Genomic DNA, 12,743 nt, shown 5'->3' with positions numbered 1-12,743 from the left:
ATTTAAGTATTAGTGACAAACACATTTACATTTCATTTATATTTATTTACAATGTTGTATTGTATTTATGTATTTCCAATGTTGTTGATGGACAGTAGGCTATGTTAATTGACAGTATGATGCACAGTAGCACTACAGCCCTGAAGCCCTGCACTAAAGAGTAAAGATGAGAACTCTTTGAAGTTGCCTACTTGTCTTTCATTAGTTGCTTTAACCTATAACATCTTCATGACGTGAAATTATGATTGCTCGAGTTAATTTCTAGAAAGGCTGAAAAGTACTCGTTACTTTCAGGTCTGCTCTTTTTTTTTCTTTTCTTTCTTTTTGTTTTAAATACTATTGAACACAAGCTGTGTTTGTCAAAGAAGGAAACCTATCACAGTGCACGCTCTCCACTGGGATCTACGTAAAAGCAGAAATACGTAATCCCTCCCCATAAGGATACCGCCAAAGTAGCCACGCTCTCCACTGTGTTTGTCAACACAAAACCGCGACAATGACTGAGTCTCAGACTGAGTGTGATAATGATCCGGAGGAACTTTCAGAACATCCTTGGCCTTATCTGGACTCCATGTTTGAGTTTTACAGAGTAAAAAACATGGACACAGACAAACAGTCATATATTTTCCAATGTGTATTGTGTTTGCCGAAGGAAAACTACATCTCTGCTTTCAACAACTCCACGTCCAACTTAAAGAAACACGTTGACGTAAGTTAACCAGACTTTCACCGTGTGTTTTTCCTATTTGTCTCGGTCAATGTCATCGTGTTGTGAGAATGTGAGTGTGTGTTGATCACAAAAACTACATTTTGTAGGAAGTGGCACTGTGTGTGTGTGTGTGTGTGTGTGTGTGTGTGTGTGTGTGTGTGTGTGTGTGTGTCAGCCCCGCCCCTCTGTGAAACAGACAGAGAGGAGAGACGCTGGATGAAGCGGTGTCTGTTAATTACACTAAAACACAGGAGAGACTCTCAACGTGTTTTTTCTCTTTTCTTTCGACAAACGCTTATAATGTTATATATATATATATGTATATATATATATATATATATATATATATTAGAGAAAACAAAGACTTTTATAAATTCAATGAAATTCCGCATTTTACAGTTGATTACATTTTCATTGTCAAAATATGTGATTCCATCATAGGGCCCTACTCGGCACGCCCTAGTTTGAAAACCACAGTCATAGATGATGTCACTGAGGGGCTTACCTGAGCAGGTGAGATTCAGGATGGAGGAAGAGGAGAATGATGTTGCACACTCCCTCAGAGTGGATCCAGAATGAACACAGTCAGACCTGATCCTCCACACAGGTCTTCTTGAGGACTCCTCTCTCCGTCCTACAGAAACAGCAGAGCCACAGTCCAGCTCTCTACAGACAACAGCTGCTTCCTTCAGGGTCCAGTAATAGTCTTCCACTGGTCTCCAGTCTCCCTGATGTCTCACCTCCAGTGTTCCAGCACAGCGACTGGCTCCTCCCACCAACCTGACAGGCTCTGAACAGAAAGAAGAGAGTCGTCAGTCAAAGAGCAAAGTGAGTTTGATGAGAACAGAAATGAACCAGATCAAAGCTGCAGCTCCTCTTCTACCTGAGCAGGTGAGTCCAACAGCTTTGCCAGGTGAGCAGGTGTTTCTATCTGAGCCTGAGCTTCTACAGTCCAGGAGAGCAGACTCATGGCCTCCACACTGGAACTCTTTGGTCCACGTTGGAGCCCCCACGTCTCCATAGAGCGCCCCCTGGAGGACTGAAGGAGCCCCACAGCCAAGCTCCCTACAGACCACCTCTGCATCCTGCTGGTCAAAGTCAGCTTCACACACTGAGGACCACCACTGGTTGGACTGGCTGGACTTCACCTCCAGTCTGCCTGAGCACAGACTAGTCCCATTCAGCAGCCTGACAGAGTCTGGAGAGATGATAGAAGATCAAATAGAGAGAGAGAAAAGACACCAGACACCAGAGAAAAAGATGTCATGAAACTATTCAGTGATTCAAACTGGACTCAAAACAATTCCACCATCAGTTCATCATGAACACCAGAACACATGGTTACAACACCACAGCCTGCAGCCATGTTCCATCACATTCCCGTGTCCTCGTGGCTTAAGGGTGAAGCTGATGTGGTCTCTGTCCCACTGTGACACCGAGGTCCACAAGCAGACAACACAACACTTCACTAACTGTGGATGCTCCACGTAATAAGGCAGGGAGACACCAACTGTGCCACGTTAACACCATATCAGCCGTGTGACAAAGAAATGTGTTGCACTCTCTTCACACAGCACTGCTGTTGCAGAATAGTGGGGACGTCCATGTTCTCCCTCATGGTCCTCATGCAGCCGCTAACCCGTGATGATCACATTAGAGCTGCACAGTTTGATGTGTGCATAAAAGCACCAGATGGTCAACGCTTCATCGGCCATCGAGCTCATTTAACACTGAATGAGTCAGGGAGGATTCAGATCCATCTGGCAGATAGAAACAGATGAAAGGGCCCGGAGAATCCCAGGATGCTGCTGCAAACATGTCTGCCACTGTCATCCCTCTGAGGTGCCTTGGATGAGGACATGACATGAAAAACCCCCATTAACATGAACAAATCAATTCTAAAATGGACTGGAAGCCAGTGAAATGACCTGAGCACAGCTGTTATATGGTCCTACTTCCTGTTTGTAGTTCTCTACTGAAAGGAGTTTGGTAAGACTTTAGATGGAAATGAGGGACGAGAGATGAAAGGTCACATTTACCCTCCGTTCAACAAGATGGACCCTCAAAACAGGAAGTGATGTCACAGGTCTGACAGACAGACAGACAGACAGACAGACAGACAGGTGTGTCCTGCCAGGTGGAGCTCAGCAGTCTATGGAGTAGGGGTGGGGAAAAAATCAATACTTAGATGCATCTGTCAGACCTGGACTAGAAGGAGGACTCAGGCGCAGAGTGAGGACAGTAGATCCAAGCTTTTATTTACAGGTTCACACGAATTCCAATAAACGAGTGACAACACAATGGCTATGAAAATTCACTAGGTTCCTAACCTTAGGAAAAGGGGAGAGAGAGGGAAGGGAAAAGGGAAGGGGAGCGGGGATAGGGAAGGTGGCGGACGTACAAACACGACAAAGGAAAACGCTCCGCAGGGGAGGATACAAAACAAAAGGCTAACTAAATGTCTACTCTAACAGGGACTAAATTATAAACTTTAACAAACGAAAGACGCTCCAAAAGGGAGGATACGGGACTACAAAAGATGAACTACTCTGACTCTGAGACTAACGCAAGAACGGAAAACTCTCCAAAAGGGAGGACAAAAGACTACTACAGGAATATCAAATATCGAAAAATAGGAACAACACGAGAACACAAAACGCTCCAACAAGGGAGGAAAAAAAACGAAGCACTGAAAGGCTGAAAACAGAAAACGCTCCTAAACGAGGAGGACAAAACTATTCCGAGAATCTATCTATGAACTAGGAACTGAAAACTTTAACAAAACACAAAATCACTCGTCTCGAGGAATACCTGAAACACTGAACAAAGAAGACTTGGACGCGATCGAGAGCTGTGGTCATGGGCTAGATTCAGACGTGGGACGAAATACTCTGGCAACGAGACAGGGGAAGACACAGACTATATAGACATCAGGGAGGGGAGCACAGGTGACAACAATCAGGGATTAGGGATGACGTCAGACCGGAGACACATGAGGAAGGGCAAGTGACCTGAAACGAGAGGAGAGTTACTTTTCAAAATAAAACATAAAATTCACAAGACAGAAAACCCAAGACAGGACACCCATCACCGCTGTGTGACAGCATCGTGATGCGGACGATTCGGAATCGATTCACAATTGTCAAAAATGGATTATTTTTATTCCGTATTGTTTACGGAACACAAAAGGTGGAACTCTGAAATGCAGCGCCCGGACAGTCTGTGGCGTTACAGAGACACGGCTGAGAGAGAAATCCCACCGGCACCCGCTGCATTTACACTGATAATGTGTCATCATTCATGGCTGAAATAAACACTAGTACTGCTTTGTACATGTTGTGAAGTCCCGGACACACCAGGAAACTAAACGGCGTCCTGTCTGAGTTTCTACCTTTACCCAGAGGGGGATCGGTGAGTCTCATAGAGCTGCATTCACAGCAGCGGTCGCTGTCAAAGAACCACGTTGTGATTTATTTACCATTTAAAGAGAGTATGCCGAAGTAACGACGATTAGTAAAAAGTCTGAAGTCATGGTTTATTAAGTCTGTCCGTTAAGACGATACAAAATAACTTTACAAATACCTAAGCTAGGCTAACACCGTAGCCGCTACGTAAACACTGAACATAACGTCGTCTTGGCATAAATACGGCAGAGACCTTGTTGTTGTTCGGTCTCTGTATGAGACGTAAGATACTATCCCACGGGAGACCACAGACCGCTACGCTGTGATGTGTTGAAATGCAGCTGCATTGATTATTGCATTGAAAGCTTTTTATTTGTATATCGGCTACAGTTCACTGTTTTCTCTCAGGGATAAGCTCATCGCCTGTAACAGGAGGACTTTGTGTTCATAGGAAGTCATTCTACTTGTGACAAAGAAAAGCCTTTTCTTTCATAAAATATGAGAGAAGGTAATTAACCTGTTGATTTTCTTTAATAATTATCACAAAAGAAGGAAGTGACGAGCAAACTCTGAGTAGCAAAGTCAGATTTAATTTGTTTTTTTTTAATCATGCATGAAAATGTACACAAAAAAAATAGTTGTATCAAGATGCATCTATAATCGGTTTATAATCGAATCGTGAGGTGCCAAGAGATTCCCACCCCTAATATGGAGGGTCTGAAGCTTCCAGAAACCAGCCCACTTCTCTACTTTCTAGGACGTCATTGTCCTGGAGAACTTTACAGTTCAGTCCAGTGGAAACCACTGACTGTCACTGGGACAGAGGAAGGAACATACTGGGAACACTGCTGTCATAGATGATGTCATAGATGATGTCACTGAGGGGCTTACCTGAGCAGGTGAGATCCAGGATGGAGTAAGAGGAGATTGATGTTGCACACTCCCTCAGAGTGGATCCAGAATGAACACAGTCAGACCTGATCCTCCACACAGGTCTGTATGAGGACTCCTCTCTCCCTCCTACAGAAACAGCAGAGCCACAGTCCAGCTCTCTACAGACAACAGCTGCTTCCTTCAGGGTCCAGCCATCGCCAACCACTGGTCTCCAGTCTCCCTGTCTCACCTCCAGTGTTCCAGCACAGCGACTGGCTCCTCCCACCAACCTGACATCATCAGGCTCTGAACAGAAAGAAGAGAGTCGTCAGTCAAAGAGCAAAGTGAGTTTGATGAGAACAGAAATGAACCAGATCAAAGCTGCAGCTCCTCTTCTACCTGAGCAGGTGAGTCCAACAGCTTTGCCAGGTGAGCAGGTGTTTCTATCTGAGCATGAGCTTCTACAGTCCAGGAGAGCAGACTCATGGCCTCCACACTGGAACTCTTTGGTCCACGTTGGAGCCCCCACGTCTCCATAGAGCGCCCCCTGGAGGACTGAAGGAGCCCCACAGCCAAGCTCCCTACAGACCACCTCTGCATCCTGCTGGTCAAAGTCAGCTTCACACACTGAGGACCACCACTGGTTGGACTGGTTGGACTTCACCTCCAGTCTGCCTGAGCACAGACTAGTCCCATTCAGCAGCCTGACAGAGTCTGGAGAGATGATAGAAGATCAAATAGAGAGAGAGAAAAGACACCAGACACCAGAGAAAAAGATGTCATGAAACTATTCAGTGATTCAAACTGGACTCAAAACAATTCCACCATCAGTTCATCATTTACAGTTTTTCTCAATTGCTTTGCCACAATTCTCAAAAGATAATGAATATTTTCTAAACAACATGTGTAAACCTGATAGGTTAATTGGTGACTCTAAATTGCCCGTAGGTGTGAATGTGAGTGTGAATGGTTGTCTGTCTCTATATGTTGGGCCTGCGATAGACTGGCGACCTGTCCAGGGTGTACCCTGCCTTCGCCCAATGACAGCTGGGATCGGCTCCAGCCCCCCCGTGACCCTGAATACAGGATAAAGCGGTAGAAAATGGATGGATGGATGTGTAAACCTCCAAACCACTGGCCACTGCTTCACAACAGATTATCATTTCTCATTCTTTTAGACAAATTGCAAATATTTTAGCACATATATGCAAATGAGTACAATTATCTACTATTTGCACAATTAATGATTGAACATATCTTGCTGATCAAAACTGATTATGTTGTCTATCAGTTGAATAGTTGTTCTCTTCAAAACATGTATGAATTCTTTCATGGTGTGAGTCATCACATGTACAATAGTCCGTTCAACTGTCTAAATGTGTCAGCATATATACTAGGGGTGTCAACGTTTAATGCTAATGCTAATGCTAATCCCATGAAATCAAAGCCATTGTAAGTGGTTGCGCATGGATCCCGTGCTGTTACTATAAGCCAACTTTGCCTGACATGAATTACACTCAACTGTTGTACATATAATACTACACACACATGGCTTGATGTTGTTTTGAAGGAGCGCCGTCTGCATATATTTCTAGTCAACACTCGACCTGCATCAGCGCATGTGAATACGAGCGGATCTGTGCGAGCAGGCAGCGCGAGCGCAGCGGATTTTGGACGGAGACACACAGCCGCATTTTGATTATAAAGTACCGGTCCGGTCCGGTTCCGCTCACACCACGAGTCTGAAGAGTGCAACAGCTTATCCAAATACAGTGTCAACTTTCCGAGTTTTCAAAGCAGAAAGCGACATCGTGGTGGTTCAACGAGGCGGACGGTCATCAGAACAACATCAAGAACGTACACGAAGAAGAACGTAGCGGGGGGCGCGCGGTGAGGATTGTTGTGGCCGCGCGCCTTAAGGAGCAAGTCTCCACTGTGCTGCGCGGAGATGAGAGAGGGCAGCTCATATCAGACACTATACGGCCAGCATCAGTGGCGGTCCTAGGTTTCATGACGCCCTGGGCGAACCTCACCTCCAGCCCCCCCCACACACACACAAATGGACCCCCCCTGCCCCCCTGTTCAGACCAGACAGTAATTCTCCGCGACGGTCGACAAGCGCTTCTGCTCATCTGTTGTTCATTCAGAGCTATTTTTTTATCATAACCTCATAAAATAAATATGCCATGTTTCTGTAACAAAAAAGTTTGTACACTTCTTCTATTTATCCGTTGAGAGAGAGAGAGAGAGAGAGAGAGAGAGAGAGAGAGAGAGAGAGAGAGAGAGAGAGAGAGAGAGAGACACACACACACACAGACAGACAGAGAGAGAGAGTGTGTAGGCTATGGTAGTAGACAGTGTAGATATACAGTTGAAATACACATATTTGTTTATCTACTCTTCAAATTTATTAAATGTATTTTCTCTTCCTGTTTCCCAGTACGAGTTTAGATACACAAATATCGCATTTGTCAATTGCGGTATTTTATTTTGAAAATTGCTTAAATTTAGAAAATTGACCGGATTGTCTCGCGTTTCTTCGTGTTCCTGCCAGAAGTGACACGATCTCTCGCGGCGCGTGCAAAAAATAGAGCAGACGCCGAAACGATCGCTTCACGGCGCGGGGCGGCCGCGCCTATTCGCGGTGTGAACCAGTCTCTCTCAGCATCAGCAGACGCACCTTTTTTTTGTGCGGGCGCTCATGCCGCCCCTCCACGAATGCCGCCCTGGGCGGCTGCCCATACTGCCCATATGAGAAACCGCCACTGGCCAGCATTTTTTAATGTTTTTTTTTTCACTAAACGGGCCAGTAAATATTCCTTCGCGGGCCGGATACTATAGCCGTATATATTGGTGAGAAATAAACGAGGAGGAGGGAAAATGACGTGTAAACGGTTATTGATTTTTCTAAACGGTTACGATTTATTATTGTATCGTTGACACCCCAAATATAAACCATGAATATCATCAGTGGTGGACAGTAACGGAGTAAATTTACTTAAGTACTGTACTTAAGTACATATCCAGAGGATTTTGTATTAGATTTCTTTGGTACTTATTACTCTTACTTGAATACATTTCCAAGACAAATACTTTTACTTTTCAAGGGCGTAGAATTGGGTAGGGACGCTAGGGACACGTCCCTACCAATATTCAGCCGCTACTGTGTAGTCACTATCAATACAACCGCTGTCCGTAGTGTTTAGTCAATGATTATGGCACACAAAGGGTTATGTCGGTCTCTGCTAGAAGTCCCGCCTCTACCCTAAATGCCGCTCCCTGATTGGCTGCCGGTTTCTCGCTAACTTACATGTGATTGTTTGTCCCCACTGTCACTCCTTCTGCTTGTTAAAACTACCTGCAACCTGCTAGTTGGACCGGACGAGAGGCAGTGCATGTTATCTGCAGGTTGTCAACATGTTCGGCATTTGTTCTTCCTGGGTCACGTCAGCTAGATGGATTTTAATATCAGTGGTGTCATTTACATTTGTGTTTGTGTCTGTTTGTGTACGTGTGTACGTGTGTGTACATGTGTACGTGTATGTACGTGTGTACGTGTGTGTCATGTGTACGTGTACGTGTGTGTACGTGTGTACGTGTGTGTACGTGTACGTGTGTGTACGTGTGTGTACGTGTGTACGTGTGTGTACATGTGTACGTGTGTGTACGTGTGTACGTGTGTGTACATGTGTACGTGTGTGTACGTGTGTACGTGTGTACGTGTGTGTACGTGTGTACGTGTGTACGTGTGTACGTGTGTGTACATGTGTACGTGTGTGTACGTGTACGTGTGTGTACGTGTACGTGTGTGTACGTGTGTACGTGTGTGTACGTGTACGTGTGTGTACATGTGTACGTGTGTGTACGTGTACGTGTGTGTACGTGTGTACGTGTGTGTACGTGTGTATGAAGGTAAATCGATGTCAAAACACTTAGAAAGACGCGCAGCAGCGTGTGTGTGAACGCATGGTTACTTTGTTATGCGTGCGTGCGTGCGTTGTTGCGCGCAGATTGTATTTCACGCGTAACAAGAAGCTGCGTACATATGAAGCAGCGTGCGCACGTCTGTCTGTCACTGTTTGACAAATGTTGTTACGCGTTCACACGTACGTGCGGTCGCAGATTCTGATGCTGCGCGGCCGGAAGCTGATCTGCTGTGCGCGCACCAAACGTGTAACATGAGCGTGTAATGTAGTTGGCCTTTTCATTTAAGTCAACCAGGGGCAGGGCTGGACTGGGACCAAAAATCGGCCCGGGCATTTTCAGCCGAGACCGGCCCACCAGGTATCGATGGAAAGACAATGAAGCTTATGAATGAAAACAATTTTTTGTCTGACAATGCTTGTACACTGTCGGGCATCGCCCCTCGGCTGTAATTGGTCCAGCCCAGAATCAATCATGACTAAGGGGCCGATCTACCAGTTTTGTGTACCAATAGCAGTGTTTCCCACAGGATTCTATCGTGGGGGGCTTGTGATCTAGTAGGGGGGTCCAGGGGCATGTCCCCCCGGGAGAACATTTTTAATAGATTTAATTTTAATGCATCAATTTGGTGAATTTTGAAAACCAAAATATGACATTAATCACTGACCAATTTCTTACAAACTGCTGGTACTAATACAAAATGTTGACATACTAAATGGGGTTGAGGAGTTGAAGCATTCAAGAAAAGATGAAAAGAAAAATGACTAAAACACAGTGCTGAGCCTTCCAGGGTTCCCCAATTAGTTTTCACTGAGGGCCAAATTATGTCCAAGTTGGTTGTAGTAGCAGATAGTAGTAGTAGTCATAGCCTGTGTTGAGGGACAGATAAAATGTACGCTTGAAAGAAAATAAGTCCAATATCAACGATTTATTTATTTGAATGCCCCTGGAGAATATTTTGATCAACAACAAAAAACAACAGCACTAGTGGCGCACTAGAGGAAAACAATATTGTATAACACTGTTATACAATATTGTTTTCCTCTTGTTTGCAGCGTCTTGCTTTTGTCTTGTAATTTGCAGACGGTCCCTGCGCACTCGCCCGGCTGCCGGCTGCGCATATAGATCAATGTTCTCCGTTCAGCTCGGAGGACAGCTGATTTTTGTAAAAAATCTGTGTTTTGGTGCTTGTAGCTCGTAGTCTTTGATATTACGGTGGGGAAGAGGCATCATTTGTGTTTGAAAACGTTTCACTTCAGATGTATTGATCCCGAATCTGTGAATATATTTTCAACTTCACCGACTCTTTATTTCACCTTATGGCAGGTTATTAGTTAGTCACTGGGTCCGCACGGTTGGGGATGGCTGCTTTATACTATTAGTTTATTATGACTATTATTATTATTAAATTAAGTGGGTGACTATTCCTCAGCCTTCCTTGGTGTTTTGGTTTTGACATACGCGCACGCACTGTCAAACTCGCGCAGCTAAGGGGGGTCGGCGGGGGGGACGCCTTGCCATGGCGACGGGGGAAAACAGAACGTTGATGAACCAAACCAGCCGCGAGGATTTCCCCTTATAATAAGCGCTGCTGCCCTAGGCCTATTATTAGAGCCGCTAGTTAAGTCCATTCAATGTGTGGGAAACACTAAATATGTATCATGACTAATACCATCAATAACACTAATACCATTAGTAAAAAAAATTTAAAAAAAAGGCTCGGCCCAAAATCGCCATCGGCCCTTCGGGCAAATGCCCGATATGCCCGATGGCCAGTCCAGCCCTGCCGTAGTTACTCCGCGTAATGTGATCACAGGCGTGCAGCAGCCATCACGCGTGAACGTGCGCGTGAACGCGTGACCATTATAAGTCAATGAGGAAACTACATTACACGTCAGGCGCTGTCTGCTGCACAGGCGTCAAAGCACGCGGGTGTGACGCGTTCAGTTGATAGTTGCGCAAGTAATATGAAACGATTCCGACGCCATAACGTGTGTGTGTGTGTGTGTACGTGTGTGTACGTGTGTGTACGTGTGTGTACGTGTGTACGTGCGTGCGTTAGTGTGTGCTGTCCAGGATTTGAAGGATGTCAAAGAAAAGAAAAGTGTATAAGAGACTTCTTTAGGAGTCAAAGTGTAAGTTATTTCAAGGGTGTATAGGTAGAGGCTCAACAATACAGATATTGAATAAAAGAGAATATTTAATGCCAAAGAGATACACTTTTTAAAAGTTATTTTTTCATTCTTATTTTCATGTATTTGTGTAGAAGAGATCAACGGTTTAAAAACAGAAATAAAGAAAATTTGTGGTGGAAATACAACAAAACCTCAGATTCTAGATGATCATGTCATTAAAATAGAATTAATTAATATTAAGTAATCTTAATATTTAGTAAAAGCCTTTTTTGCTCAGGCAATAACTGTACCATCAAGCTCTATGATCATTGTATCCCTAATGTATCTGTTCATGTCATGCATCAACAAATTGTGTAAGGTGACAGATACCCTAACCCTGGAGGAGGTAGAGAAGGAGAGGCTGGAGGAGGAGGAGAAGGAGAAGCTGGAGGAGATGGAGAAGGAGAGGCTGGAGGAGGTAGAGGAAGAGAGGCTGGAGGAGATGGAGGAGGAGAAGCTGGAGGAGGTAGAGAAGGAGAGGCTGGAGCAGATAGAGGAGGAGAGGCTGGAGGAGATGGAGGAGGAGAAGCTGGAGGAGATGAAGGAAGAGACTTGACAATAGTGATCTGACAGAAATCTGCCAGCAGTTCATTTCTGTTACAGACCGGCGTGGGCATGTGTTTGGCTCTTTCAAATAGAAACAACCAGTGGACACTAATCTGCTTGTATTTAAGTATTAGTGACAAACACATTTACATTTCATTTATATTTATTTACAATGTTGTATTGTATTTATGTATTTCCAATGTTGTTGATGGACAGTAGGCTATGTTAATTGACAGTATGATGCACAGTAGCAGACTTTCACCATGTGTTTGTCCTATTTGTCTCGGTCAATGTCATCGTGTTGTGAGAATGTGAGTGTGTGTTGATCACAAAAACTACATTTTGTAGGAAGTGGCACTGTGTGTGTGTGTGTGTGTGTGTGTGTGTGTGTGTGTGTGTGTGTGTGTGTGTGTGTTGTGGTTTGAAACGGAGACGGACAAGACAGACATGGGGAGACAGAGTTTGTTGTGCTCCTATATTGTCCTTCCTGTAAAGACAAGTGACCTCAACATTGAGTTATTGAAAGCAGAGATGTCGTTTTTTGTAAAACAGTGATTCTCAACCAGTGGTGTGGGGACAACATTGGTCTTTGAGGGGGTTCCAGTTCCCAATGATAGAGAGTTCGTTGGACGGTGCAGGTTCATCTGGTTACAATTTCAATGATTGTTAATAAACATCTGCATCTGCAACATCTGCTGTAGTCCTGTGATCCCATTCATTTTATTTGAAATGTACTCTTACTCTTACTTTTATTTAAAGTAAATTTAATAGCATGTACTTTTGGATACTTAAGTACCTTTTAAAAGCAAGTACTTTTTTACTCTTCCTCGAGTACCATGTCGACTGAGCTACTTTTACTTGTAACGGAGTCAATTTTGACCGGTAGTATTTGTACTCTTACTAAAGTACTGGGGTCGTGTACTCTGTCCATCTCTGAATATCATTATGTACTATGGAGTATTTTCTAACGTCCACTAAACTGGTAAATTGTCTGTCAGGAGAAACTTGAACTTCACTAACCAATGAGGAGTTTGTCCCATCTTACATCAACCAATCACACGTCATCTCCAGTCAGCTGACAGGTGCTATTCATGAGTACGGCTGTTACCAAAC

The 12,743-nt window shown here is 44.4% G+C and overlaps 2 protein-coding genes across 2 annotated transcripts in view; one reads left to right on the top strand and one right to left on the bottom strand.

Moving 5' to 3' along the window:
* Nucleotides 1-12,743, top strand: part of LOC311010064 (scavenger receptor cysteine-rich type 1 protein M130-like) — a gene marked incomplete at its 5' end in the record, with an annotated part of 423,347 nt that overhangs the window by 342,176 nt on the left and 68,428 nt on the right. The window lies entirely within an intron of this gene.
* The window catches only part of LOC311010012 (scavenger receptor cysteine-rich type 1 protein M130-like), a gene marked incomplete at both ends in the record, with an annotated part of 28,544 nt that continues 16,955 nt past the window's right edge, over nt 1,155-12,743 (bottom strand). Inside the window, 4 exons of the mRNA XM_084004495.1 lie at nt 1,155-1,168; nt 1,593-1,907; nt 5,005-5,292; nt 5,386-5,541. Of these exons, the coding sequence (XP_083860621.1) occupies nt 1,155-1,168; nt 1,593-1,907; nt 5,005-5,292; nt 5,386-5,541 (773 nt within the window). The remainder of the gene's footprint in view (nt 1,169-1,592; nt 1,908-5,004; nt 5,293-5,385; nt 5,542-12,743) is intronic.

Source organism: Eutrigla gurnardus, assembly GCF_963514095.1.
Source record: "Eutrigla gurnardus genome assembly, chromosome: 24".
Taxonomy (NCBI): Eukaryota; Metazoa; Chordata; class Actinopteri; order Perciformes; family Triglidae; genus Eutrigla; species Eutrigla gurnardus.
The sequence above is the reverse complement of the archived record's forward strand: the minus strand, read 5'-3'. Positions and strand labels throughout refer to the sequence as shown.